The sequence below is a fragment of the Urtica dioica genome, chromosome 12 (assembly GCF_054948205.1).
Source record: "Urtica dioica subsp. dioica isolate 48M chromosome 12, U.dioica_male_clone48M_v1_H2, whole genome shotgun sequence".
Classification (NCBI taxonomy): Eukaryota; Viridiplantae; Streptophyta; class Magnoliopsida; order Rosales; family Urticaceae; genus Urtica; species Urtica dioica.
This window is the reverse complement of record NC_142767.1, coordinates 22606730-22632116: the sequence shown is the minus strand read 5'-3', so window position 1 is coordinate 22632116 and position 25387 is coordinate 22606730. Positions and strand designations below refer to the sequence as shown.

Here is a 25387-nt window from a genome sequence, read left to right as displayed (position 1 = left end):
GCTCAACACATGTACATAAGAGAATTGTGAATCCCGACCCGGTGATGACTTTTTTATGGACCTGAATAAAAAAAGATACACAATTGTGATCGCATAGTTTTTGACATCATCACAAACTCTACTCTGCGAGATTATGTTCCGAAAGAACTACCTCGTCTCGGTGAATCCTTGTTCGTGTGTGTGTTCCAATAACCAGATTCTTCTCTTTACCTGAGAAGATAATATCAGCTAAATGTAAAACCAACCAAGCAAGCAATACTACATAATTTTCACACAAAGCAATGAACAGTGATATGAAGATGAAGATGGTTACCTCAAAACACCCGGGTTTGGTTTTCATATCGTGCTTACACACGGGACAAAATGTTCCCCACTTTGTGAGCCACGAGTCCAAACAGCTTGAGTGAAACTCTGCATCGATTGTTTAAGTTGATTCAACGGAAAAGCTAGGACTTCGTATATTTGTTTGAAAGCGTGAGAAAATAAAAATATCTTTAAGAGAGAGTTTTAGAAGGGTCTCTTTGTTTATTATGTGGATGTGTTCGAAGTAATGTATTTTGGGATATTTAATAAAAGTATTTTTTTTTTCAATTGTAGCATTTGCATATATGATTAATAGTATTTTTTAACGTTCAAATGTCCATTAATGAACTATATTCAACCAAATCAAATGCAACCATAACTCTACATAGTTTGTGGTTAAGACATATAGTGTTTAAAAATGAAAATTCCTAAACTTGACAAGGCATCATTGTCAAATTTAGGTGCATTGCTCATATAGTGATTACATATAAAATATAGCTTCACTTCGCTAGACTCGAAATACTGACAAGTATGCTAATTAAAATTGCAAATGTAGTGCCATCCTCGGATGCAATTATCATGAAAGTGAGTCATGCGTGATTATCATTTTTTTTTTCATTTTGTTGAATTGATATTAGACCCAATTTTAATTTTGACCCAATTCAAGTTTACAAATTTTTCAAAAAGCTTTCTTACTGTTTTGTGCTCTTTTTAATTTTGTTTATTGTTTATATTTCACTTATAAAAGAAAATGAAGGTTTACATTTTTAAAAGGGAAATGATTTTTGGCACGTTTCACGATTTGAAATGATCAACTCACAACGTGACACGTGGCACTGAACATCCACGTGTCACGTTGTGAGTGGATCGTTTCAAATCGTAAAACGTGCTGCATAGCAGTACTCTTTTCAAAAATAAAATAAAAAAAAATTAAAATACTCACTATTTTGAAAATGTTTTATTTTTAAAAGATATTTCTACAAATTTCCCTAAAAAATGTTTTGCGTTGTCTTGTCTGGATTTTTTTACTTTTTTTATTTGAGGGGGAAAAAAGCTTATAAACATTGAAAAATAAGTATAATTAAACATTAAAAAATCTTATGTCCATATGATTATGACCTGGTAACGAGCAAAGAAAACCTTATAATATGACCTTCTTTTATTACTAATTAAACAATGTAATGGTTGGCACTTGGCACGTCTTGAGACACCATAATACTCTGCATGTTGACAAAGTAAGACAAATAAAAAACTCGAATCATTCATAATTGAAAAACTACACCATATATATAAACAACGAGAATATGTCCAAAGCCAAATTACAAAACAAAATATCTATACACACACAAACATTTGAGCAAACGAAATTAATGGAGTCAAAGTCAAACCAGACCCAAGAACATGTGATGATGAGCGACGACGACGAAGAGACCCGTCTGTACGGCCTTTGTCTCGCCGGCGGATCGATTCTTCCGATGGTGGTCAAGACGGTGATCGAGCTTGGCGTTCTAGACATCCTCGCCGGAGCCGGTCACCTCTCCGGCGCCGAGATCGCCGCAAAGCTTCCGATCAGCTCTAACCCGGCCGCCGGAGTGATGGTTGACCGCATGATGCGCCTCCTCGCCTGCTGCTCCGTCGTAGACTGCTCCGGCGGCGCCGGCGGCGAGCGGAGGTATGGACTGAATCCGGTGAGCAAGTTTCTGACGAAGAACAACGACGGAGGTGTTTCCTTCGCTCATCTTTGCCTCATGAACCAAGACAAGGTTTCCATGCAAAGTTGGTACGTTGTTTTCTTTTTGTTTTTTTTTTTATGCCTAAAATTTATAACAATTTAAGCTCGGCGATTCGCCTTGATGTCGTACATTTTTCAGCTCAATTATGTTATTTAGTACTCCTCTAAAACGGTAGTAGTTTTTTTGTTTTACACAAAAAAAAAAAAAAAAAAAAAAAAATCAGTACTAGATATTTTTTATTTTTTGCTAACGTTGGGATGTGTAATTGGTCCAAATCATTTAAAACGAATTGTTGCTTCTAACGGCGCTTTTTTTTTTTTTTTAACAAATCGCAGTTAAAAAGAGCGCCATTAAATACCACTTTTGTAGTAATGCTCATTATTTTTTGCTATTTTAGGATTTTTCTCTTTACATGTTCGATTTTTTTTGCTTTTTCTTTTATATATATATTTGTTTCGTTTTCTAGAGGTTGATTTCGGAGTAAATACCACTTTTGGTAGCCTTCTATTTTTTATTTTTTCATTCAGTTTTTGAATAAATAAAAATTAAAGCCCTAGTAATTTCCCCAATTGCCTTTTACTTTTTTCTATAACTTCAGTCTACGTCTCTTTTAATATTTTAAATGACAAACTCAATGATTTTTTTTTTTAATTTACGTACAGGTATGAGCTGAAAGATGCGGTGCTTGACGGTGGAGTTCCATTTGAAAAGGCGTACGGAAAGAGCGTAGATGAGTACTGCGGTGGCGATAAAAGATTCGACGAGATTTTGAAAAGCGCAACGTGGGACCGGTCCGCGACCACGGTTACGAAGGCTTTGGAGACGTACAAATTAGGGTTCGAATCAGAGGAGGGTGTGAATGTTGTGGTCGTTCTCGGGAGTGGACCGGCCGTAGTTAGCGCGATAGCGTCAAAATACCCTTCGATTAAGGTCGTTCATTTCGATCTTCCTCAACCCGGTACGTATATGATATTCCTTAATAAAAATCTAAGATTTATGTATTTCGGCCTATTGTATCTCTACATTTATTCTAACTTTGAAATTTTAATATTGTTTTCATTTTTATACAAGTTATGAAGTTTTCGTGCGTGTGACTTTATGTGACCTTATGGAACGTTAATATGATCAAAAATTCAAAATAATCACGAAATCTATATATTCTCATTCAAATTGTTAAAATATAAAATTCGTGTACAAAATCAGAGACGACGTGTACAAAATGACCTATATATACATTGTAATTATATGCATTATGCCATATAGGCGTAGTGAATGTGCCAAAAGGAGATGCTATATACATAGAGCACGAGTTACGCAATTGGAGCGACGAACAATGTGTGACGGTGCTGAAGAGTTGTTACTCTGCTCTGCCGGAGCACGGTAAGGTCGTTGCGGTGGAACGACTCGCTCCAGATCTCGCCTCGGCCTCGGCCAATCATAGAGCGGCGTGCCTTGCTGACGTGGCACTGCTCGCCTCCGGCGGCGGCAAAGAGAGGTCCGAGAACGAGTTCGACGCCATCGCTTTGGCCGCCGGATTCGGCGGCTTTCGCATCTCGGGCCCCGCTTTCCATAGCCACGTTATGGAGTTTCGCAAGATTAAGAATTGAAGGGTTTTTTTTTTTGTGTGATTTTTCATTAATTAATATGTGTAATCTTTTTATGTTCTCTTATTTGATTTATTTATCTTAATTTACCATTGTAATACGTTAGATATTGTCATCTTTGATTTGTGTTAAGCGTCGATTTCACCCAAATAAATAATTGTGAGTTACGCAATTTCCTTCAAGCTGAGTTTTAGTTTACTAAATTCACTTTGAAATATTGCACATCTCTTTGTCGTATCTATATGTATTTCTTTTCCGAGTCCTCTGGAAATAAATTATAAAACGTCATCACTTATTTTAACAAAGAATTTAAAGATCATAACATGTCGCAATTTAATTTGAAAGGAAAAGAAACACAAGCAAGAAATCGTAATTTTTAAGCTTTATTTCTTTTCTTTTAACGTAAGTGTTTCTATGTCAAAGGAAATAGTTTTTCTTAGAAATGACGTTGAGTGTAATTGCTGAATATGGTTTTGTTGGAATAAGCCATTGCTTTTTGGAATTCAGTCGTCTACCCCAAATTTGGTCCGCAATGAACTTTTTTTGTTAATTTATATTTCATTTTTACATTATATAATTTCTACCATCAATTACATTAAACATTTGGACACAAAAAATTACAATAACTAAACTGTTAAACTTCTATAAATGAAGATTTGACCTAAACCCCTACACTGTAAGAATAAAGGCTTTACTGGCTAATTGAACTGCCACCCTGTCAAAAATATAAATACATGTTAATATGAACACTCTATAATTAATAATGTAGCATCATCAAAGTTGAATTTTATCTTATCTTGGAGGGATTAAATGAAATGATAAATAATGTGGCAGTTTAGTACTTAAAAAAAAAAAAAGAGGATTAGAATAGAGATTATAGACTACAGAAGACAAGTAGTTGTGGTTCTGTAAAATGATTAAGTTTGATATATATGTTGATAATGTATATTGATTAAGTTTGATAAATATGTTGATAATGTATTTTGAAGTTAAATAAATATATTGATTTTTTAAAAGCTTGAACCATAACGCTACCACACGTCGTGGACTTTAACATGTGTTAAGAATATTACACACTTATACATACACACATATCTTAAGAATATTACATCTGTACAGTTTTTTTGTTGGCACGTCTTGCATTATCTAAATCCTAGTTAGAAGATATCACAGGCTCATAGCAAGAATAAAAGAAGTGATCAAGACGTCCCAATCACATATTTGAATAAACTCTAATGGCAAATAAAAATATAAAGGTGAGAATATATTTTGACGCTTCCACATGGATCTATATTTTATTTGCCCAAAAAGAAGACGGGTTTGGTGAGAGGGGTTGGTGAGGGAAAGGGACATTTCTGGATGTTTGCCTCGTATAATGTTTTAGAATATCAAAATTAAAATATATATATATGAAAAATGTTAGCAGCGTTACTATAATACAAATTTTTTTTTTTTTTTTGTTGAAAGAAATAATAAAATATATATACTTTTTTTTCCTTGTATATTAGGTGAGAATGAGATGGTATATATTTATACATATATCCACTCGATTAGTCAATAAATACTTTCACTAAGCTTTAAGCTTCCAGATGAAAGTTCATACTTCATATTCAAGATGGTAGTTGTGAATATATAAGAATCAATAAATATGTTACCACGTCTTTCAATTTGACAAAAACTAGTAGAGGAAACGCAAACGCTTAGGACCGGTGATGCCATTTGAATATTGGAGACGTGTATAAACATCAATCAACAATTATCAACTAATCATTTATATTCGAAGAAAATAAACAAAAATGACTAATATATAAAGTCTTTCAATTTTGATAAAATGGACAACTCACCTATCACAGATTGATCACAAACCTAACACTAAAATATCAAACGTACGTAGACATTTACAAGTTGTTGGTACGTGCGTATATCTTTTATCCTACAACATGTTCCTGCAATTATTTAAATAAGAACGAGCGCATAATAGAGAAGGCATAATATACGTTATTAATTAGATGACACCGCCATATGAAACTAATATATATTTGTATACATCATAGCTCTTGTTAATTAACATGGTCCTTATATCACTACATATATACATGATTCCCATCTAACTACTCATCAATATATGGATGACTTAGCACTGGAACTATCGTAGAAAGATCACAATTAGTTAATCAAGAATCTGTGATAATAATAATTAATAAAAGAACTATTAATATATAAGAAATTCTTAATTGTTGAGAACTCATGATCCTATTACATGTACAATTCTTCTTCTTTTTTTTTTTTTTTTAAGTATGACAGCGGATCAGCGCATCAACTGCGTGAGATTCAAACAAGTAGTGGACTCCACCATTGTTTTTGCTCAATCAATATCAGCCACGTCACCGCCGTTGACCGATGATAAGCATTCCCTATATAGTTATATTTTTATATTGTTATTTAATCAATCTTTAGCAAATATTTGATAAATAATCACAAAAATTAAAAAAAATTATCCACATAATCATTGAAATTATTTACCAAATATTTATTAAAAATCAGCTAAATAACAATTTAAAAATATAAATATGATTAATTTGCTAATTATTTGTGTATTTTTAATCTAACATGTACAGGTGACAGGTCTCATAATTAAATATAATATAAAGTGTTGATATCTGTGGGTTCCACCACAAACCATCACGTCCAAAGTAGGTGAGAAAAAGAAAACAACACCACCATCTTCGTCATAATTTCATATAAATAAATAAACACAAAGAAACACCGCATAACCCATCCACTCACTAGAATCCCATCTCTCTGTGAAAGTAAAAGTAAAGCAAAAAAAACAAAGAAATGGGTTCGAACGAGACACAAGTGACGATGAGCGACGAAGAAGCGTCGCTGTACGCGATGCAGCTGGCGAGCGCGACGGTGCTTCCGATGGTTCTGAAGGCGGCGATCGAGCTCGACCTCCTCGAGATCATCGCCACCGCCGGCGACGGAGCCGCCCTCTCCGGCGCCGACATCGCCGCTCAGCTTCCGACCTCAAACCCCGCCGCGGCGGTGATGGTGGACCGCATGCTCCGACTCCTGGCCTGTTACTCCGTCGTCACCTGCACCCTCCGGCCAACCTCCGGCGGCGGCGTGGAGCGGCTCTACGGCGCGGCTCCGGTGCTGAAGTTTCTGACGAAGAATCAGGACGGAGTTTCTGTGTCTCCGCTTTGCTTGATGAACCAAGACAAGGTCCTCATGGAGAGCTGGTAAATAATTCATTTTATTATTCCCTCCTTTTCTCTATCTGGTCTTCTAGCTAAATTGTACATACGCATGCAAATTTTTACAACTGCTAATAAATTTATTTATTCAGGTAGATAATACACACGGTGTCAGAAAGTTTATTAACAGTATTAAAAAATTTGAAGACTATTAAATTTTAGTTAATTTGCTAAAGCTTAAAAGTTTGAGTATTGCTAAATAATTTAATTAATTTCGTCTAAGTTTATTATGTATGGGTAAAAGTTTGAGCGGTTTGTATCGATGGCTAAAAACGACATAACTTGTAGTCGTTGCATGTGGTCCACATATGTGGTGTTGACTTCTGAGAGAAGTGGACCAACATGAAGTTTCGCCACTAAATTAGTGCTAATTACATCATTATGAAGTTTCGCCACGATAACTTTCCACTGTTTTTGCACTTATATAATTATTTTATGAATACATCTTTATTCTGATTTTTGTAGGTTGTACATATATGATTTACATTTCATATCTAGGCTTAAAAACAAATGTAATATACTTGGTTAGCAAAAATATTAAAATTCAATAAAAACTAAAAACAATGTAATTGTACAATCATATGTAACAAAGGTCTTTGTTGATTGAACCCAGAAACTCCACTTTTGAGACTTGAATGTGATGTGACCTGAATGTGATGACAGGTACCACTTGAAAGATGCGGTGTTGGACGGAGGAATCCCGTTCAACAAGGCGTACGGAATGAATGCGTTTGAGTATCACGGCACGGACATGCGATTCAACGCTGTGTTCAACCGTGGAATGTCAGACCACTCGACCATCACCATGAAGATGCTCCTCCAAACCTACAAGGGCTTCGAGGGCCACTCCTCTGTCGTTGATGTTGGAGGTGGGACCGGGGCGGTGATCGGCGAGATCGTAGCCAAGTACCCATCCATCCACGGCATCAACTTCGACCTCCCACACGTGATCCAAGACGCCCCCGCAGTGCCAGGTGTCGAACACGTCGGCGGTGACATGTTCGCCTCCGTCCCCAAGGGAGATGCCATCTTCATGAAGGTTAGCTAGCTTGTCTCACTACCGACCTTTTAGTAATATATATATATATATATATATATATATATATATATATATACAGGGGCGGAGCTGCCCTATGCCGAGAGTGGGCTTCAGCCCACACTGAAATTTCAATGTAATGTAATGTGAGCTTTATATTTTATTTCAAATAATTAAATACTAACCAAAAGTCCACACTCAAAAACTTTTGGATACTAATATTAGCCCACTACACTAATACTCCCACACTGACTTTGATCTCTGGCTCCGCCCCTATATATATATATATATATATATATATATATCTATATATATATATATATAAAAGTAAAGGATGGTTGACTAGACTTATAATACTGTTCATTCTACAATACAATTTTTTTTCTAAATCAGAAAGAAAAAAAAAAAAAGATGTTGAACTCTTAGGCACAAAGTATCGGCAAAAAATATTATTTATCTCAAGATTAAAATATATTAATTATTCCGCTGCAACGCTCATGGCGTATTGATTGTTTGATTAATAAAATATTGGGAGACGAGTAATTAGAAAAATTAAACACTATTTATAAAATTTTACAAAATATCAATTTTGACGGCAAGAAAATGGAAAATTACACCCTATATAAGTTAAAAGTGTCTTTATTGTAAATAATAGAAGGAAAAAAAATGATGAGACCAATTCTAGAAAAAAAAAATATATTAACAATTTTTTTTAAAAAATTTACATTAATTGCCATAGCTTTTGATAGGATCCTAAGGCCCATTTTATATTTTTCTCGTAATAATTTCACACATTTTACATATAATTTAATGCTTGACTGATTTGAAAAGAATAACTTAGAATGAGTCTTAAATAGATTAAGAGGGTAGTCATGAAGTGAAAGTTTATTAGATGTATCTTGTTCAAACAAGTTTATTATTAGTCGTTGATGGTGATGAATATTGTGCAGTGGATATGCCACGATTGGAGCGACGAGCACTGCACGAAGTTCTTGAAGAACTGCTACGAGGCCTTGCCGGAGAATGGGAAGGTGATTGTGGCGGAATGTATTCTTCCGGTGACCCCAAACACGAGCCTTGCAACAAAAGGGGTGGTCCACATCGACGCCATCATGCTGGCCCACAACCCCGGCGGCAAAGAGAGGACTGAGTCCGAGTTCAAGGCTTTGGCTAAATCCGCCGGATTCACCGGCTTCCGAGTCGTCTGCAACGCCTTCAACACCTACGTCATGGAGTTCCTCAAGAACCCTTAGACTCACACAAACACACACTCTCTCTCTCTCTCTCTCTCCTCTTTGCCTTTTGGCTTGTAATTTTTTTTTTTTTTTTTTATCACACTTTCTGTTTTTAAATTGTTCGTTTATATGTTTGCTTCTGAGTTGTTATTATGTGTTATAATAATAAGGTTGTTATCTTCATATGCATTTCTTTCATTCATATAATTTCCAAATGCGTCTATCACTAGCTACTTCAAAATATCGAGATTTCAAGCTTGAAAAATATACAGACATTAAGGCGCTCTCAATTCAAGAGTAGTGTGGTTTTTTCCGTTTTTTTTTTTTTTTTTTTTTTCAAGTTTTCTGCTTGGAGAACTTCATTCTCACTAAAAATGATCCAATAATAATTGACATGTACTTTGGCTTTTCAAAGCATCTTGATTTAATTATTTATTCAATTATATATTCTTTATGATTTTTATAACCAGGAAAGTTTCACGGAAATCTCCGTCTCATGGGCGTAACTTTTCTAACTGTAACTTTTAGATTTTTATGGAGATTTTTGCCGAGTCCTGTGGTGAACTCCGAAAATAATTGTCACACAGTGAGTGAAATAGTTCAAAATATATTAATTTTAATTCAAATATTTTTCCGCTCATAACCTTCGAATTATATATATATGAACATATTCCATTATTCAGTTTCATAGTCTTTGTGTCTCTAGCGTCCACTTCTTCATTGGACCTTCAAGCATACATCAATTTTGCCATTCTGATCCCACGGATTACAAGCTCATCCTAAGTTTTTTTTTTTTTTTTGCGGAAAAATAAAATGTAAAATTTTCTTGTACAAAATCAAGACTCAAATTATTAATTGCACACGCACGTAGATAAACTGATGATACAATTCAGGGTGCGTGTTGAAAAATGCAGGTAAGAATACACAGAAATTGGGAACAAATGACACGCGGCCATAAAAGCGACATTGGTAAAAACAAACGACACGCGGCCACAAAACGACATCATTAAAACAAACGACATTAAAAACAAATGTCACACGGCGAAAACGACATGATTAAAAAACGACACGCAACCACAAAAACGACATCATAAAAACAGAGACACGCGGCCACAAAACGACATCATTAAAAACAAAGACACGCGGCCAGAAAAACGACATCATTAAAAACAAAGACGCGGCAAAAACAACGACATGATTAAAAAACGACACGCGACCACAAAAACGACGTCATTAAAACAGATACACGCGGCCACAAAACGACATCATTAAAACAAATGACACACAGCCAAAACGACATGATTAAAAAACGACACGCGACCACAAAAACGACATCATTAAAAACAGAGACACGCGGCCACAAAAACGACATCATTAAAAACAAAGACACGCGGCAAAAACAATGACATCATTAAAAACAAACGACACGGGGCTTGAAAATGACGTCGTTTGCGCTTACCCGCGTATCGTCTTCCCAAAAAAAAAAATTTAATTTCCCATTTGAATATTTGAGACGTGCATAAACGTCAATCAACAGTTATCTACTAACTAATCATTTATATGAGAAGTAAATAAACAAAACAACTATTATATATATATATATATATAGAGATAGAGAGAATTATAAATTATATACAGTGCTAGCGCTTCGATTTTGTTTATATGGACAACTCACCAAACACTAAAATATCAAACATACGTAGACTTTTAGAAGTTGTTGGTATGTAATTTATATCTTTTATCTACAACATGTTCTTGCAATCAATTATAAGATCATAATTAATTAATAGAAGAACCTCTGATAATAATTACAAAAAAAAACTATTAATAAGTTCTTAATTATTAAAAACTATCATGATCCTTGATTCTAATGTACAGGTCTCATCTCTCTCTCTCTTTGAAACTTGAAAGTAGAGTAAAAAAAAAAAAAAAACGGGTTCGAACGAGACCCAAGTAACGATGAACGACGAAGAAGCGTCGCCGTACGCGATGCAGCTGGCGAGCGCGACGGTGCTTCCGATGGTCCTGAAGGCGGCGATCGAGCTCGACCTCCTCGAGATCATCGTTACCGCCGGCGACGGAGCCATCCTCTCCGGCGCCGACATCTCCGCTCAGCTTCCGACCTCCAACCCCGCCGCGGCGGTGATGGTGGACCGCATGCTCCGACTCCTGGCCTGCTACTCCGTCGTCACCTGCACCCTCCGGCCAATCTCCGGCGGCGGCGTGGAGTGGCTCTACGGCGCGGCTCCGGTGCTGAAGTTTCTGACGAAGAATCAGGACGGAGTCTCTGTTTCCCCTCTTTGCTTGATGAACCAAGACAAGGTCCTCATGGAGAGCTGGTAAATAATTCTCCATTTGGTCCCCGAAATTTTTTAATTTATTCGTTTGCCCTTTCCATTTTGAATTTTGTCATTTTTGTCCATCCGCCAACTTTTTCGTCAAAAATTCTGCGAAATGGTCATGTGCTTGTCATACGTGACTACAAATTCATAAATTTATAATAACATTAAAAAAAAACCTAAATGAAAACGTAAATAATAAAAGAAAAATTATGGTGTTTAAAAATAATTTCGATGTAATAAAATCTTACAAACTTTAAATAAATAAATAAAAAGTTACAGTCGTTAATAAATTTACTCAATGGATCCAATTAAAACGTCCAATAAATAAGATGTTTGCCATGGTATCTCAATAAATAAAATTGCGGTCTCATCTTGGCTGGATGTTGTTGTCGATACGCATTCATACAAACCCACTCATTCACCGGCTTTAAGAATCAAATTATCCAAGATTTCCCTCGATCGTCTCTTTGGTAAATCTAAAGGGGGAGTATTAAGGTCTAAGGACATGAGCGTCTTCTAGCTTGTTGAGTTGAGGGTAGTTGAGTCCTTTTTCTGTATTCATACATTGGGTAGCTAATGTGTACTCTCACTTATACATGCATACAGTTTTTATTTGACTATTATTTGTAAAGTCGTTATGTTCGTTATTCCTCGTGTATTTAAGATGTTCTGAGCTCATAAATGAAGATACGAGATCTATGTTTGTCATTTCATTTCTTTACTTCGATAAGCTTCTTTGTGTTTGTTTGATTGATGTTCAATCATAACAAGAGCATCTCTAAATTAGTGCGGGATTTCCACTAATGTAATAATATTTTTTCACACCAATATGAAATACTTTCATGATAATTTTCCACTATTTTCACTAATGTGGTGAAAATCAGGGAGATTAATTCTCCCTAAATGGTGTAATTCATAATGTGGTGTTCAATACAACAGCACAAAAGATGGGAAAGTCAAGGAGAGTAATTATCTCCCTCCAAAATTGACACTAAAACATATATTAAGAGCAGTTACTAGCGGCCAGGATTGAACTTACGACCTCCAATTTTGAGACTTGAATGTGATGTGATGTGAATGTGATGACAGGTACCACTTGAAAGACGCGGTGTTGGACGGAGGAATCCCGTTCAACAAGGCGTACGGAATGAACGCGTTTGAGTATCACGGCACGGACATGCGATTCAACGCTGTGTTCAACCGTGGAATGTCAGACCACTCGACCATCACCATGAAGATGCTCCTCCAAACCTACAAGGGCTTCGAGGGCCTCTCCTCCGTCGTTGATGTTGGAGGTGGGACCGGGGCGGTGATCGGCGAGATCGTAGCCAAGTACCCATCCATACACGGCATCAACTTCGACCTCCCACACGTGATCCAAGACGCCCCCGCCGTGCCAGGTATCGAACACGTCGGCGGTGACATGTTCGCCTCCGTCCCCAAAGGAGACGCCATCTTCATGAAGGTGAATCTGAATTTTTATCCTATGCTCATTCTAAAAATACTCGCTTCAAAATAAAATTCAGAAATACTAAATCTTCAAAATTGAATCTTTAAAATTTGAAAACGGTATACAATCTGTATTTGTGGAATAAATTTTGAAAAATCGGTATGTCTCGTAATTTCTTAAAAAAAAGGAAGTCTAATATAAGTAATTTTATTTTGCTCGAATCTAAGATGAGCAATTAGAGAAACCAAATACCATATTAAAATTTTGAATAAAAAAGGAAGAGTGTGTAAAACCGGTAAATAACAAAAAAAAAAAAAAAAAGAATAATAGGAGGAAGAAAAAACAGAATTGTTAGTGTGATTGGCTAGTTATAACATGATGATTTAACAACAAACTATATATTAGAAGGGTCAAGCGGCTATATAACCAAATAGAACTTAAGCTTTTGCAAAATAGTCATAGTTTGCCAACTATAAACAAACTAGCCCAAGTAAGATTAATCTAGGCTTGATTAAATTTAATCCCAACGAACTATAAAGACAGAATGTAAGCTTTATGAAAGCTAGATTAAAATTAATCGAGGCAGGATTAAAAGTCGTAGTACTCTCAATTGACTATTTTGCTATACCTAATGAAACTATGACTATTTTGCAAAAGTCATAGTTTGAATTGGCTACTTCATATTATTTTTCCATTTCAAAATTACCAATTATTTTTTATAATGGAGGATTGTACAATTTTTTTTTTAACTGTAGAAAAAATTAACAGTAACAAAAGAGCAAAGGACCGGTAATTGATTAAAATGATATTCCTTGAATGAGAATGAAAAAAAAGAAGCAAATACTAGAAGTAATCTCTTCCACTAATGTGCAGTGGATATGCCACGATTGGAGCGACGAACACTGCACGAGGCTCCTGAAGAAGTGCTACGAGGCCTTGCCGGAGAACGGGAAAGTGATCGTGGCAGAGTGCATTCTTCCGGTGACCCCAGACGCGATCACAACCGTAAAAGTGGTGGTCCACGTGGACGTCATCATGCTGGCCCACAACCAGTGACGGAGCTAGTATAGGCCCAGGGGGGGGCTTAAGCCCCCCCCTCAAATTTTTGTAAATTTTTTTAAAATTTTTTTAAATTTTTTTAAAATTTTTGTAAATTTTTAATTTTTGTAAATTATGGGCTGCCCAACAAAGCCCAATACATTAAGTAGAAATATTTTTTTTTGTAAAGTTTGGGCTGCCCAACAAAGCCCAATATACATCAGTACAAAGAAAATAAAAATAAAAATAATAAAGCTTCTATTAGAAGCTACGAATTGAACCAACCTTTCGTCTCCTTTCTTTTTTCACTCATTTTCTCTGTTGCTCTGCGTAAGAAACTTCAAGCTGTGTCTGCTTGGTTGCTACGTGCAAGGTACGAAAATAATATTTTATTTTTTGAGTTTGTGCTTTTCGTTTGTCGTTGGAATAATGTTTGTTTCAAAACTGCTACTAACTTTTTTTTTATAAACTATCACAAGCAGTACTGATAAAAAAAGGAAGTTCCACGAATAATGTTAAGGTTTTTCAAACGAAAAGCGGATGAGTCTTCGGACTACATAGAGACAAATGACAAAAATAGCAAATCAAGTAAGGCGGATTTCGACCCTAAAGAGTTGCAAACTGATCCTGGAATGCGAATTCCAATTTCAGAGTATCATCATACTATCCGTGATCAAGTTCGGCGAGCTTACATTCAAATGGGTCCTTGTCAACCTCGAGACCAGAAATTTCCATTAATTAAATTTGGAAAACAATCAAGACGATTCAATGTAGCTTGGTTTGATGAGTATGCCAATTGGTTAGAATATAGCAAAAAAGAGAATGCAGCATTTTGTCTTTGTTGTTATTTGTTCAAGCCAAATGTTGGAGAGCAAGCCGGTGGAGACTCTTTTGTTGGAAAAGGGTTTCAGAACTATAAGAAGAAAGAAAAAATCCAAGAGCATATTGGGGGTCCTTCAAGTTCTCATAATCGAGCTTGGAAGAAGTTTGAAGCCTTGAAGAACCAGAGACAACATCTTGAGGGGATTTTCGCTAGACAAACAGAAAAATGTCACAACGAGTATAGACACCGATTGAATGCTTCAGTTGATTGTGTTCGATTTCTTTTACGGCAAGGTCTTGCCTTTCGGGGTGATGATGAAACTGAGAATTCAACCAACCGCGGTAACTTTCTCGAGCTTTTGCAGTTCTTAGCTGATCACAATGATAACATCAAATCTGTTGTGTTAGATAAAGCTCCTGAAAATTTGAAGCTAACCTCACCAGATATTCAAAAAGATATTGTTAGTGCTGCAGCGGCTGAAACTATCCATGTTATAATGGAAGATATTGGTGATGCATTCTTCTCACTTTTGGTTGATGAGTCACGTGATATTGCAATGAAAGAGCAGATGGCGGTCATATTGCGTTACGTGAATAAGAGTGGACAAGTTATTGAACGTTTTGTTGGGATTGAACATGTTGCTAGCACCACCGCTTTATCATTGAAGGCTGCCATAGATAAATTATTTTGTAGACATGGATTAAGTGTGTCTAGATTACGAGGGCAAGGTTATGATGGGGCAAGCAATATGCAAGGAGAATTTAACGGTCTCAAAGCACTTATTTTAAAAGAAAATCAAAGTGCATTTTATGTTCATTGTTTGCTCATCAACTTCAATTGGCTCTTGTGGCTCTTGCAAAGAAACACATTCAAGTGGCGTCTCTTTTTATGTCAGCTATTAGCATAGTGAATATTGTTGGATCTTCATCGAAACGTTGTGATATTCTTCGGGCAAAGCAAAAGGCAATAATTGTTGAAGCAAGCAAAGACAGTGAGATCTCAAGTAGGCGAGGTTTAAATCAAGAAATTACTCTCAAACGTCCAGGTGATTTTTTTTTTTAATTTAACCTACCGGTTATATAGATTTTAAAAAAAATTAATCGAACTTTCCATCTTTACAGGTGATACTCGTTGGGGCTCACATTATGGTACTTTAGTCAGTTTGATTTCCATGTTTTCATCAATAATCGAGGTACTTGAAACCATTGCAACTGAGGGTACAAACTCCGAGCAAAGGGTGGAAGCAAGTAATTTGTTGGATGTGATATCGACATTTGAGTTCGTCTTTAGTTTGCATTTAATGAGAAGCTTGCTAGGTGCTACAAATGAATTGTCCAAAGCTCTACAAAGAAAAGATCAAGACATCGTGAATGCTATGAATTTAGTGAAAGTTTGCAAGCAACGACTACAAACGATGAGGGAAAATGGATGGACTTCTTTGTTTGATCAAGTTTGTATTTTTTGTGGAAAACATAATATACTTGTTCCAAACATGGAGGATGCGTTCATACCGCGAGGCCGATCACGACGTAAAGTTCAAGAGGTTACAAATTTGCATCATTTTCAAGTGGAGTTACTTTATGCCATCATCGATATGCAACTTCAAGAACTGAATAATCGTTTTAATGAGGTAAACACAAAATTGATTCTTTGTGTAGCATGCTCAAGTCCGAGGGATTCATTTTCAGCTTTTGATAAAAAAAAAGTTAATCCAATTTGCTGAGTTTTATCCTGAAGATTTTTCTGCAACAGAGCTTGTTAGACTTGAAGACCAACTTCAAACTTATATTCTCGATGTTACTTCTAATGAGCAATTCTTAGAATTAGAGTGCATTGGTGATCTTACACAGAAAATGGTTCAAACGGGAAAAGATAAAGTATATCCATTGGTTTATCGACTTTTGTCATTCGCTTTAATTTTACCAGTTGCTACCGCTTCAGTGGAAAGAACATTTTCTGCTATGCATTTTGTAAAGAATCGTCTACGTAATCGGATGGGAGATGAGTTGTTAAACGACATCTTACTCGTTTATATTGAAAAAGACATCTTTGATAGTATTGATAATGAGGTTATTATGAAACATTTTCAAGGGATGAAAACCCGTAGAGGAAAATTGTGATGTAAGGTTATTTTGTATGGAACTTATGTTATATTATATTGTCAGTTTTATTTAAATTATTGTTGTAGTTATTAGCCCCCCCTGAAAAACATTTCTGGCTCCGTCACTGCCCACAACCCCGGCGGCAAAGAGAGGACTGAGTCCGAGTTCAAGGCTTTGGCCAACTCCGCCGGATTCACGGGCTTCCGTGTCGTCTGCAATGCCTCCAACACCCACATCATGGAATTCCTCAAGAACCCTCACATACTCTCTTCTTTGTAATTATTCTTTTAATCACTTTTCTATTTTCAACTTGTTCATTTTGTATTTTTTTTTAGCAAATTGTTTTCGCGGTGACTTGAAACATTCTACTCATTTGGAAGGATGGGGATGTTTTAACCAACTGAGTTATTAGCTCAAATAGTTGCCATTTGCGTTATCTTCAAACGCATTTTCATTCATATAATTTCCATACGGGTCTAAAGTCTAACTCATTATTGTTAAGGCTAAAGAATATAATTTCGTTATCTTCAAGGTTTTCAGTTTCATTGTCTTTGTCTCTCTCTTGGGTCCACTTTTTGTTATATATATATAATTACTCAAGGCTTGCATTAGATAATGGGTATGAAACCAAAAAGTACAAACATCTTACATCTCTTAACAAGATAAAACGAGACCTCAAGACAACAATAATTCAATTCTAGAATCGGATGAAAGGACGTTGTGTGAGAAATTCCGATAATCTAATCGGAATATAGACCACACTAAAATTCGAGCATGCATACATTGATTTTGATTGGGCTTCTTATCCCCACAGATTTCATGCCCATCACAAGTTTTTACTTTTTGGTGGAAGAATATAATGTAAAATTAGTTACTCTTCTACATTTCAAATTTAAATGAACAAAATCAAGACTCAAAATTAATTGTGCATGAGCGTTGATAAAACGATGATATAATTGAGTGTGCGTGTTGAAAAATACAGGAAGCGATACAGTGAAAACATGCCAAGCAAGCAAAGACATACCATTAATTATTTATAAAAAAAAACAAGTTACATTTTATTATTTTTGGCTACGAGATTAGACAATGATTATTAACTAAAGTTTCTTTCCAAAACAGAGTGATAAGCGAGCATATATATATATATATATATAAGTAAATCATCATATCACGATCATATATCTGGCTTGGTTGGTTGTATGATCGGAAAGAACATAAAGATGAGACACGGCATATAGTATATGAAGGACAGAAAGTGAAAGACTGATATTATATAATATGGTATGGGAGAGAAAGGGAAGTTATTGGTTTTGGTTCTTGAAAAGCTCTAAGCAGTGTTCTTGGTCGAGATTGCGGCTCCAAAACTTGGCGTAATACTCGGCGTAAGTGTAGTCACGGTACACGGCGTTGGAGCCATCTTCGCCGGCGAGGGCTTTGGGCGGCGAAATGATAGCGTGATCGAACGGACAAAGAAACGACGCCACCGACAGCCTCGGCTTGTTCACGTTCACCACCGCCCGGTGCCACACGCTCTTGTAGATCCCATTGCTCAGAGCCTGAATTTAAAAAAAAAAAAATTAAAAATTATTGTCACATAATTAAATAGCTTACTACCTAGTTCAACTTTAATTTATAGTTCATTGATACAGTTGTATATTGTGATTTTTGAAGTAGTACTATAACAAAATAAGCATGCTGAAGAAAAAAATTATGAATAAAAAGACAAAATTGCATAGGGCACGAATTATATTTTAGGTTAAATTTGACTAATTGTCTAAATTTATTTGTTATAACAAAAAAAAATACATATTTTAAATCGCTAAATACATTTAAAAATACGTATTTAGTATTTATTTTATTTTTACAAAAAAATTAGATATATAATCCATTAAAACGTTTGAAATTGTTATATACTCAACATTTCGTAAATCTTATCTAAATAGCTATAAAGATGACGTGACCTAATAAATAGAAGTGCTTATTTTCCTAAGATTTACGTTTATAAATATATAAACGTGACTATTTATCTAATATTTACGAAACGTTGGCTATTTAACAATGTCAAAAACTATAAAATGTGTAGCTATTTACATAATACACCCTTATTTTGATTATCTACACCTAGATTAAAAAAAAAAAAATTAACCACTATTGTTCAAGTGTAGTTACTAAGAATTGAATTAAAATTGATAATTAGAATTCAATATAGGATTAAATTGAATGGATGGGTGGTGATTTTGACGTGTACCTGCAATTGGTCGCCAATGTTAATGACAAAGGCATTAGGGTGTGGATTAACGGCGACCCAACGGCCATCCTTGAGGACTTGAAGGCCACAAACGTCAAGGTCTTGTAACAGAATCGTTAGGGCGTTTGGGTCCGTGTGACCCGGCAGTCCGTACGTCAGCTCCGGCTCCGGGCACGGCGGGTAATAGTTGACCGCCATGTGTTGACCCTGAGCCCCCAAAACATTGCTTATGTGGTCCTTCTCTAATCCCAAACTTTCGGATATCAGTCCTTGTATTCTTATCCCCAGCTCTCTTACCTCCCTACAGTACTTTTCCACCACTTCCCTATCAAAACAAAAATTAAAAAATATATAAATTAAATTAATAAATGGATTGGGATTAGACCAGTCATCATTCTATTCCAAAAATGTGTGGGTAGATTGGGATTGGACTAGTCATCATTCTATTTCTATTCCAAAAATGTGTGGATTAAGGGGCAATCATGACTTGGTCTTCGAGCAACTTGGCCCACTAATCAATTTGGCCCACTAATCTGGTGTCACTTTTTTTTTTTTTTTTAATATTGGGACTATTAATTATTATTTTTCTTTAAATAGGTAGAAATTTCTGGAACTATTTAATCAAGAGGGATGGGTGAGCCGGAGAGGAACAATTATATCTTGAGAAATAGTTGTTCATAATTGTTATGCATGTATATATCCCGAATAACAAACATATATATATATATATATATATAAGGTAATTTAACAAAATAGCCAACTTAAACGTTATGAATTGTTAAATAACCAAAGTTTGATAAATATTAGATAAATAATCAATTTTATATATTTACAAACATAAATATTAAGTAAATAGTCATTGTCATAAGACACGTCATCATTTATGGCTATTTATCTCATATTTATCAAATCTTGACTATTTGACAGTATCAAACGTTTAACTTGGTTATTTTTCTAATTTTTTGTTAAAAAAAATGAATTCCAGTTTATGACGACAGCGAGAGTTGAAAGGGAATATACATTTAAATTTAATTTGACAACCACTTAAAAATAAACAAGTCTAATAATTATCTGTTTTAAGTTAAGCATAGTCTAATAACAGTGGGCTAATATTTATCTAGATCACAATCATGCTATGAAATGGAAAGAAAAAAAATAGTATAAATATAATCTTCCTGCTCCTGTAAAAGCATTGCTATGATTTTGTAAATAATATATATACACACAAAATGACAAGACTTTGTAGTTTATTTTTTGTCGTGAATAACATGGTTCGATACTTCGATAAAATAAAATAAATAAAAAAATTAATTAAAGAGAAACAAAGAGCGACAGACACGAAGTCACCAGACTCGCCACTACTAATTTAAAATTAGCAAGAGAACCACATGATTCAGGACTGCTGACGTAAACACGTATACGGAAATATGACGTCAACACAGCAACTGATATTCATGTACTATAATGTCATACAGTGACGTATAAAGTGACGAATATGATATAACTAAATATTATATAAGTAGGGTAATATGTGGATCCTATTTGGCTGGCTGGCTGGCCAATCAATACGGTTTTAAATCATTTAATTTGTGTTGACAGTCATTTATAAGTTATAAGTATAACTACACCCTAACATCTCTAGGAATATATAGATATATATATATATATATATATTATATTCTTATTTCATTTTCATATTTATGTGATAAAATAAATACTTTATATTATTAATTTAGTATATAAAATGCTATATGATCAATTAAATCGATACCATTCAATTTATTAATTGCAGTCATTATAATATAATATGATAACTTATCAATTAATACATCGTGAAAAAACTTCAATCAAACTCTCCACATTTTATTATTGACCAAGTCAAGTGTTGGACATCATCAAATGCCTTCGACTCATATCCTATATTTTATAAATATGTTTAAATCAATCAAATACTTATATGATAATGAAGACGTTTATATCTTCATAAAAGATTGAACACTTATATTAAAGTATAACAAGAAGACAAAACATCTCACATAATACAGATTAAATAACAAAAAAAGAAGTTGGACTTGTTCAATATTTATATGTCTTCGACGAGATATATGCAGAGTTGGAAAGTACCAACTTGCTACTTAGTAAAAAAATGCGTAAAAATATAGGATAGTGGAACTTAAAAAAAATGTAGTTACATACATATATTTTCAGTATCATAAATACATAAAGAAAATGCATGTGATATCTAAAGCACATGAACATTAATTGCTGAGGAATTAATGGAAAGAAATTTGCTTGCCTTAATGCATGTGTGCACATGGGAGCTGAGTCATGTATTGTTCTTTTAAGTACTTGTTATTGTTTTATTGTTTCGTCAATCCTTGATATTTCTTACTTATCATTATAGTCACTTTGTTATTATATATATTGATGCCAAAATACTTTAAACCAAGAAAGCTATCACGACGTGATAAAATTTTACTCGAATCATGCATGACACCATCTTTTCCAAGTACAAAAATACTAATTTATAATATTATTAAAAATACACAAGAAAACAAAAGGAAAAGAAATATTGATTATTTTAAAACAATCCAATGCTACTTTTTGTTTTTTATAAGTAAAATATAGCGTACAATAAAAATTATGTCTTCAATAAGTTTGGTGTGGCATTAATACCTTTTTTTTTAACCTAGCTAGTTAGGTTAGTCAATGCATATGAGCAACCTCAAATAAGTTGAAACTCATTCCCTAATCCCTAATCCCTAATCCCTAACCTTCTTATATCATCTACATTTTATTATGCCAACCCTAGAATACTTTGATAATATAAATCAATAAATACACATTTATTCCAATAATAATAATATTTTTGTCACGTCAAAATTTCAGTTACGACGGTTTCTCGTTACAGTTATGATAATTAAAAATTCGAGATAAACCTACATCTGACATAAAGTATCTAGCCAGATATCGATAAATACGTCATTCAATGAAGTCGTGTCAAACTGTATTTTATTACACGTACCCGATAAACGTCGTGACACATAACATGAACAAAATAGACACACTACGTAAAGAATTTTATTAAGATGTTCTACACTTGTATAAATCTCAAAAAACAAACATATATATATATATATGGACCCCATGAATTACCCCGCGTTTTTTGTCAATACCTTATTGTAGTACCAATAATGCAAAAAAAGGCCTATGTGGTAACAATTAATTTGACCAATTCATGAATAAATATAAACTATATTTTGGCAATGAATAATTACTTACTTGAATGAGTAAGGAATGGAAGGCCATTCAGGGACATACTTGTCCAGAGGATAACAATGGAGTCTGAGATAGTCTCTCCAATTATGAACCAGCTCTTTCTTCACGTTGAAGCTCGTTGAAAGCCTCGTCGTCTTAGTTGGGTCGTCCGAGTAAAGCTTCAACTTTTCTTCAACGGGAAGACTGAAAAACTCATGAGCCACCTCAACCATTTTTTCCACGGCTTCACTACACACCCCATGATTTACAACCTAAACAAAAAAAAAAAATAAATAAATAAATAAAATAAAATAAAATTCAAGAAAAATATTTTTTAAAAATTCCTCTACAAAAAAAATAATATATTATATAAATATATAGTAATAAAGTACCTGGAAAAAGCCGTAATTTTGACAGGCATGGCCAACTTGTGAGACAATTTGGGCTCTATCGTGAGAGCCCAAATCAATAATTGGGACATTGTCACAGTTCGAGACTTCAGTGAGCCTTGGCCGATCGGACTCGGGTCGGACATAACACTCCGGCAAGTTTGAGAACTTAACTCCGGAAGATAGAACTTTGGTCGCCATTTACTACTACTTCTATATAATATAAGGTGTCACGGGGACAATATTGGGACAAACAAAAAGTTTCAAAATTATAAGCCCAAAAAATACAAATAAAAAGTTTGTGAATTCTTTTTTTTTCTTTTTTGCTTTCTTCTTTTCTCTGCATAGGCTGAGTTTCCAGGAAAGTGAGGAACAACAAGTGAAAGTGTGGAGATATTTATAATAATAAATTGAGATGGGTGGGTACCGATAAAATAGTGATTAACATTTTTTTTTATTTTATTTATTTATTTATTGAATTGCTGGTCTATTCTATTCTATATTTCTATGATGTACATGTACAGACAGAGTACTATTATTTTTGACTTTTTCCTTATCTCGGAAAGTATTGGGCCTTTTGTAATTTATTATTGTTATTATTTGAATATACCCTGCATTTTCGGATGAGTCATGAGTGATTTATGCTTTTTTCTTTCAATTCTTGACATGAAATTTTAATCAATCATATATTCCAGTGTAACCGAAAGTGATGAAAATTATATTGGATGAAAATGATTGTTCGGAGAGGAAAAAATAAAATAAATGAAAATAATAATTGAGGAACATATTATAAGATAATTTCAAAAATAAATGTAGCCACTCAATATTTCAAAGTGGTTTTTTATCTTTTCATTTAAAATATATATATATATATATATATATATATATATATATATATATATATATATATTTGATAGTGGTCAATAAAGTGCTTGCACATATCATAGTTTTATGACCTTTTTTGTTAGGCATTACCATTCTCTGATTGAAGATGATCATAGCGATCGATGTGTACCTGGCCAATAGAGTTTTTATCCTTATCATTATTATTTATTTAACTTACCCACTAAGCTATTAAAGACTTATCTAAATAAGAGAATGATAATTTTAGACCAATGGTTTATTTGCCATATTTTTCACATTTCTGGTTGATTGAGGCTCTAATTTTTTTTTTTTAACATATAAACATTACTTGACCTTTCAAATTAGTTCATGTCATTTCATCAATTGCGTTTCATAAATACTTTCGTCGTATTTAGAGTTGAATTGAAGAAGTCTTTGTTTAATACTTGTGGACATTGGTATCCTCGAAGAATTCGTACAAAATTTTTATAAACTGTATAAAATATTTATTTTTTAACGGAATATAAAATATAATTATAGAAAGGCGTGTTATGTATGACTAATATTCGAACAATCATGTAAGAGTCTACAGATATATATACATACCCCGAAAACACCCCCAAAAAAATGTTCATATGATATTCTGATGTTGCTATACAAGCAAAAGAAAAAAAGAGTACAACATAGACATATATATATATTAAATTAATTAATTAATAAAACCTTCATGTGCTGTTTTTCTGCAGACTTCATGTGCTGTTAGTACAGCTATATATATAGACATCGACTGAGTTTGTTTTGCCTTAAATGCGATGCTTTTGTTTGTCTCCGTATAAGCAATTTCTTGAAATAAAATTACACAATATAAACAGGTCTTTGTTTGTGACTATGATAACATTTATGCAACGAAAATATTTTTGAAAGTTTTTAAAGCAACGTCTGATTTCTGTTAATAATATAGTTAATTCTAACACAATGCTAAAGAGTGTTACTTTAACGGTTAGTGGAATCGTAAGATGAATCTTATCGTAAAAATGTATTGTGGTCCCAATATCATTTATTCGAAAAAGTTTTATTTTTCATCGAATTTAGAGGTCATATGTTTGACGAATTCAAATATGAGAGACATAGCTTTATTAAGGTTCCCTCACTCTAGTTCAACCACGCATGTCATGTCTCTTCCACACAAATTATATTGAAGCACAAAATAAAACTCACACACTAACACAAATTATATATCTATATATATATATATATATATATATACATACATAAATACTTGTATAGATTGAGTATCTGAGGATAATTGTTCAGTGGCAAAAAAAAAAACAGTGCTACCGTGTTGCTTAGTCACTCTAAAAGCGAAAATGATATTCTACCAAAATTCTAAAAGAATAAAATATTCATTTGAAACTAATTGATTGGTAAAATAATCAAAATTTCAAATTTTTAGCAAAGTAACTGAAGTTACACTGTTAAAAAAATTTTGACATCAAGATTAAAATTTTTGACAATTAATATAAACAATTTATCACTTTAAAAAAAATTAAGATCAATTTAAAAAAAAAAATTAATTACTGCACATTTTCACGATTATTCTAATTTTAAAAAAACTTTGGCAATTTAGCCAAATCACCTTCTTATAAAGTATCCTAAAGTGAGTTTTAAGTCCAGAGAAAAGAAACCACTAGTAAATATGAAATTTAGAATAAAAGAATGGAAC

The 25387-nt window shown here is 34.0% G+C and overlaps 4 protein-coding genes and 1 pseudogene across 4 annotated transcripts; 4 read left to right on the top strand and 1 right to left on the bottom strand.

Annotated features, from left to right (window-relative positions):
- The first annotated feature begins 1594 nt into the window (after positions 1-1594).
- LOC149380488 (caffeic acid 3-O-methyltransferase-like) lies at positions 1595-3783 on the top strand. Its single transcript, XM_089603756.1, has 3 exons — positions 1595-2083; positions 2699-2994; positions 3300-3783. Exons 1-3 carry the CDS (start codon positions 1608-1610, stop codon positions 3641-3643), a joined length of 1116 nt encoding a protein of 371 aa, XP_089459882.1. The 5' UTR covers positions 1595-1607; the 3' UTR covers positions 3644-3783.
- A 2607-nt stretch (positions 3784-6390) lies between these two features.
- Positions 6391-9354, top strand: LOC149380487 (caffeic acid 3-O-methyltransferase-like). Its single transcript, XM_089603056.1, has 3 exons — positions 6391-6885; positions 7564-7939; positions 8887-9354. The coding sequence occupies exons 1-3, from the start codon at positions 6479-6481 to the stop codon at positions 9187-9189; spliced, it is 1086 nt and encodes a 361-aa protein (XP_089459182.1). The 5' UTR covers positions 6391-6478; the 3' UTR covers positions 9190-9354.
- Positions 9355-11096: 1742 nt separating this feature from the next.
- Positions 11097-17250, top strand: LOC149380485 (caffeic acid 3-O-methyltransferase-like). The gene is made up of 4 exons (XM_089603057.1): positions 11097-11510; positions 12603-12978; positions 13837-14003; positions 17052-17250. The coding sequence occupies exons 1-4, from the start codon at positions 11131-11133 to the stop codon at positions 17203-17205; spliced, it is 1077 nt and encodes a 358-aa protein (XP_089459183.1). The 5' UTR covers positions 11097-11130; the 3' UTR covers positions 17206-17250.
- Positions 14514-16944, top strand: LOC149380486 (uncharacterized; annotated as a pseudogene).
- A 665-nt stretch (positions 17251-17915) lies between the features above and the next one.
- On the bottom strand, positions 17916-23201 carry DMR6 (2-oxoglutarate (2OG) and Fe(II)-dependent oxygenase superfamily protein). Its single transcript, XM_089603594.1, has 4 exons — positions 22825-23201; positions 22457-22704; positions 19175-19499; positions 17916-18482 (listed from the first exon to the last, which is right to left on the bottom strand). Exons 1-4 carry the CDS (start codon positions 23020-23022, stop codon positions 18228-18230), a joined length of 1026 nt encoding a protein of 341 aa, XP_089459720.1. The 5' UTR covers positions 23023-23201; the 3' UTR covers positions 17916-18227.
- Between the last annotated feature and the right edge of the window lie 2186 nt (positions 23202-25387).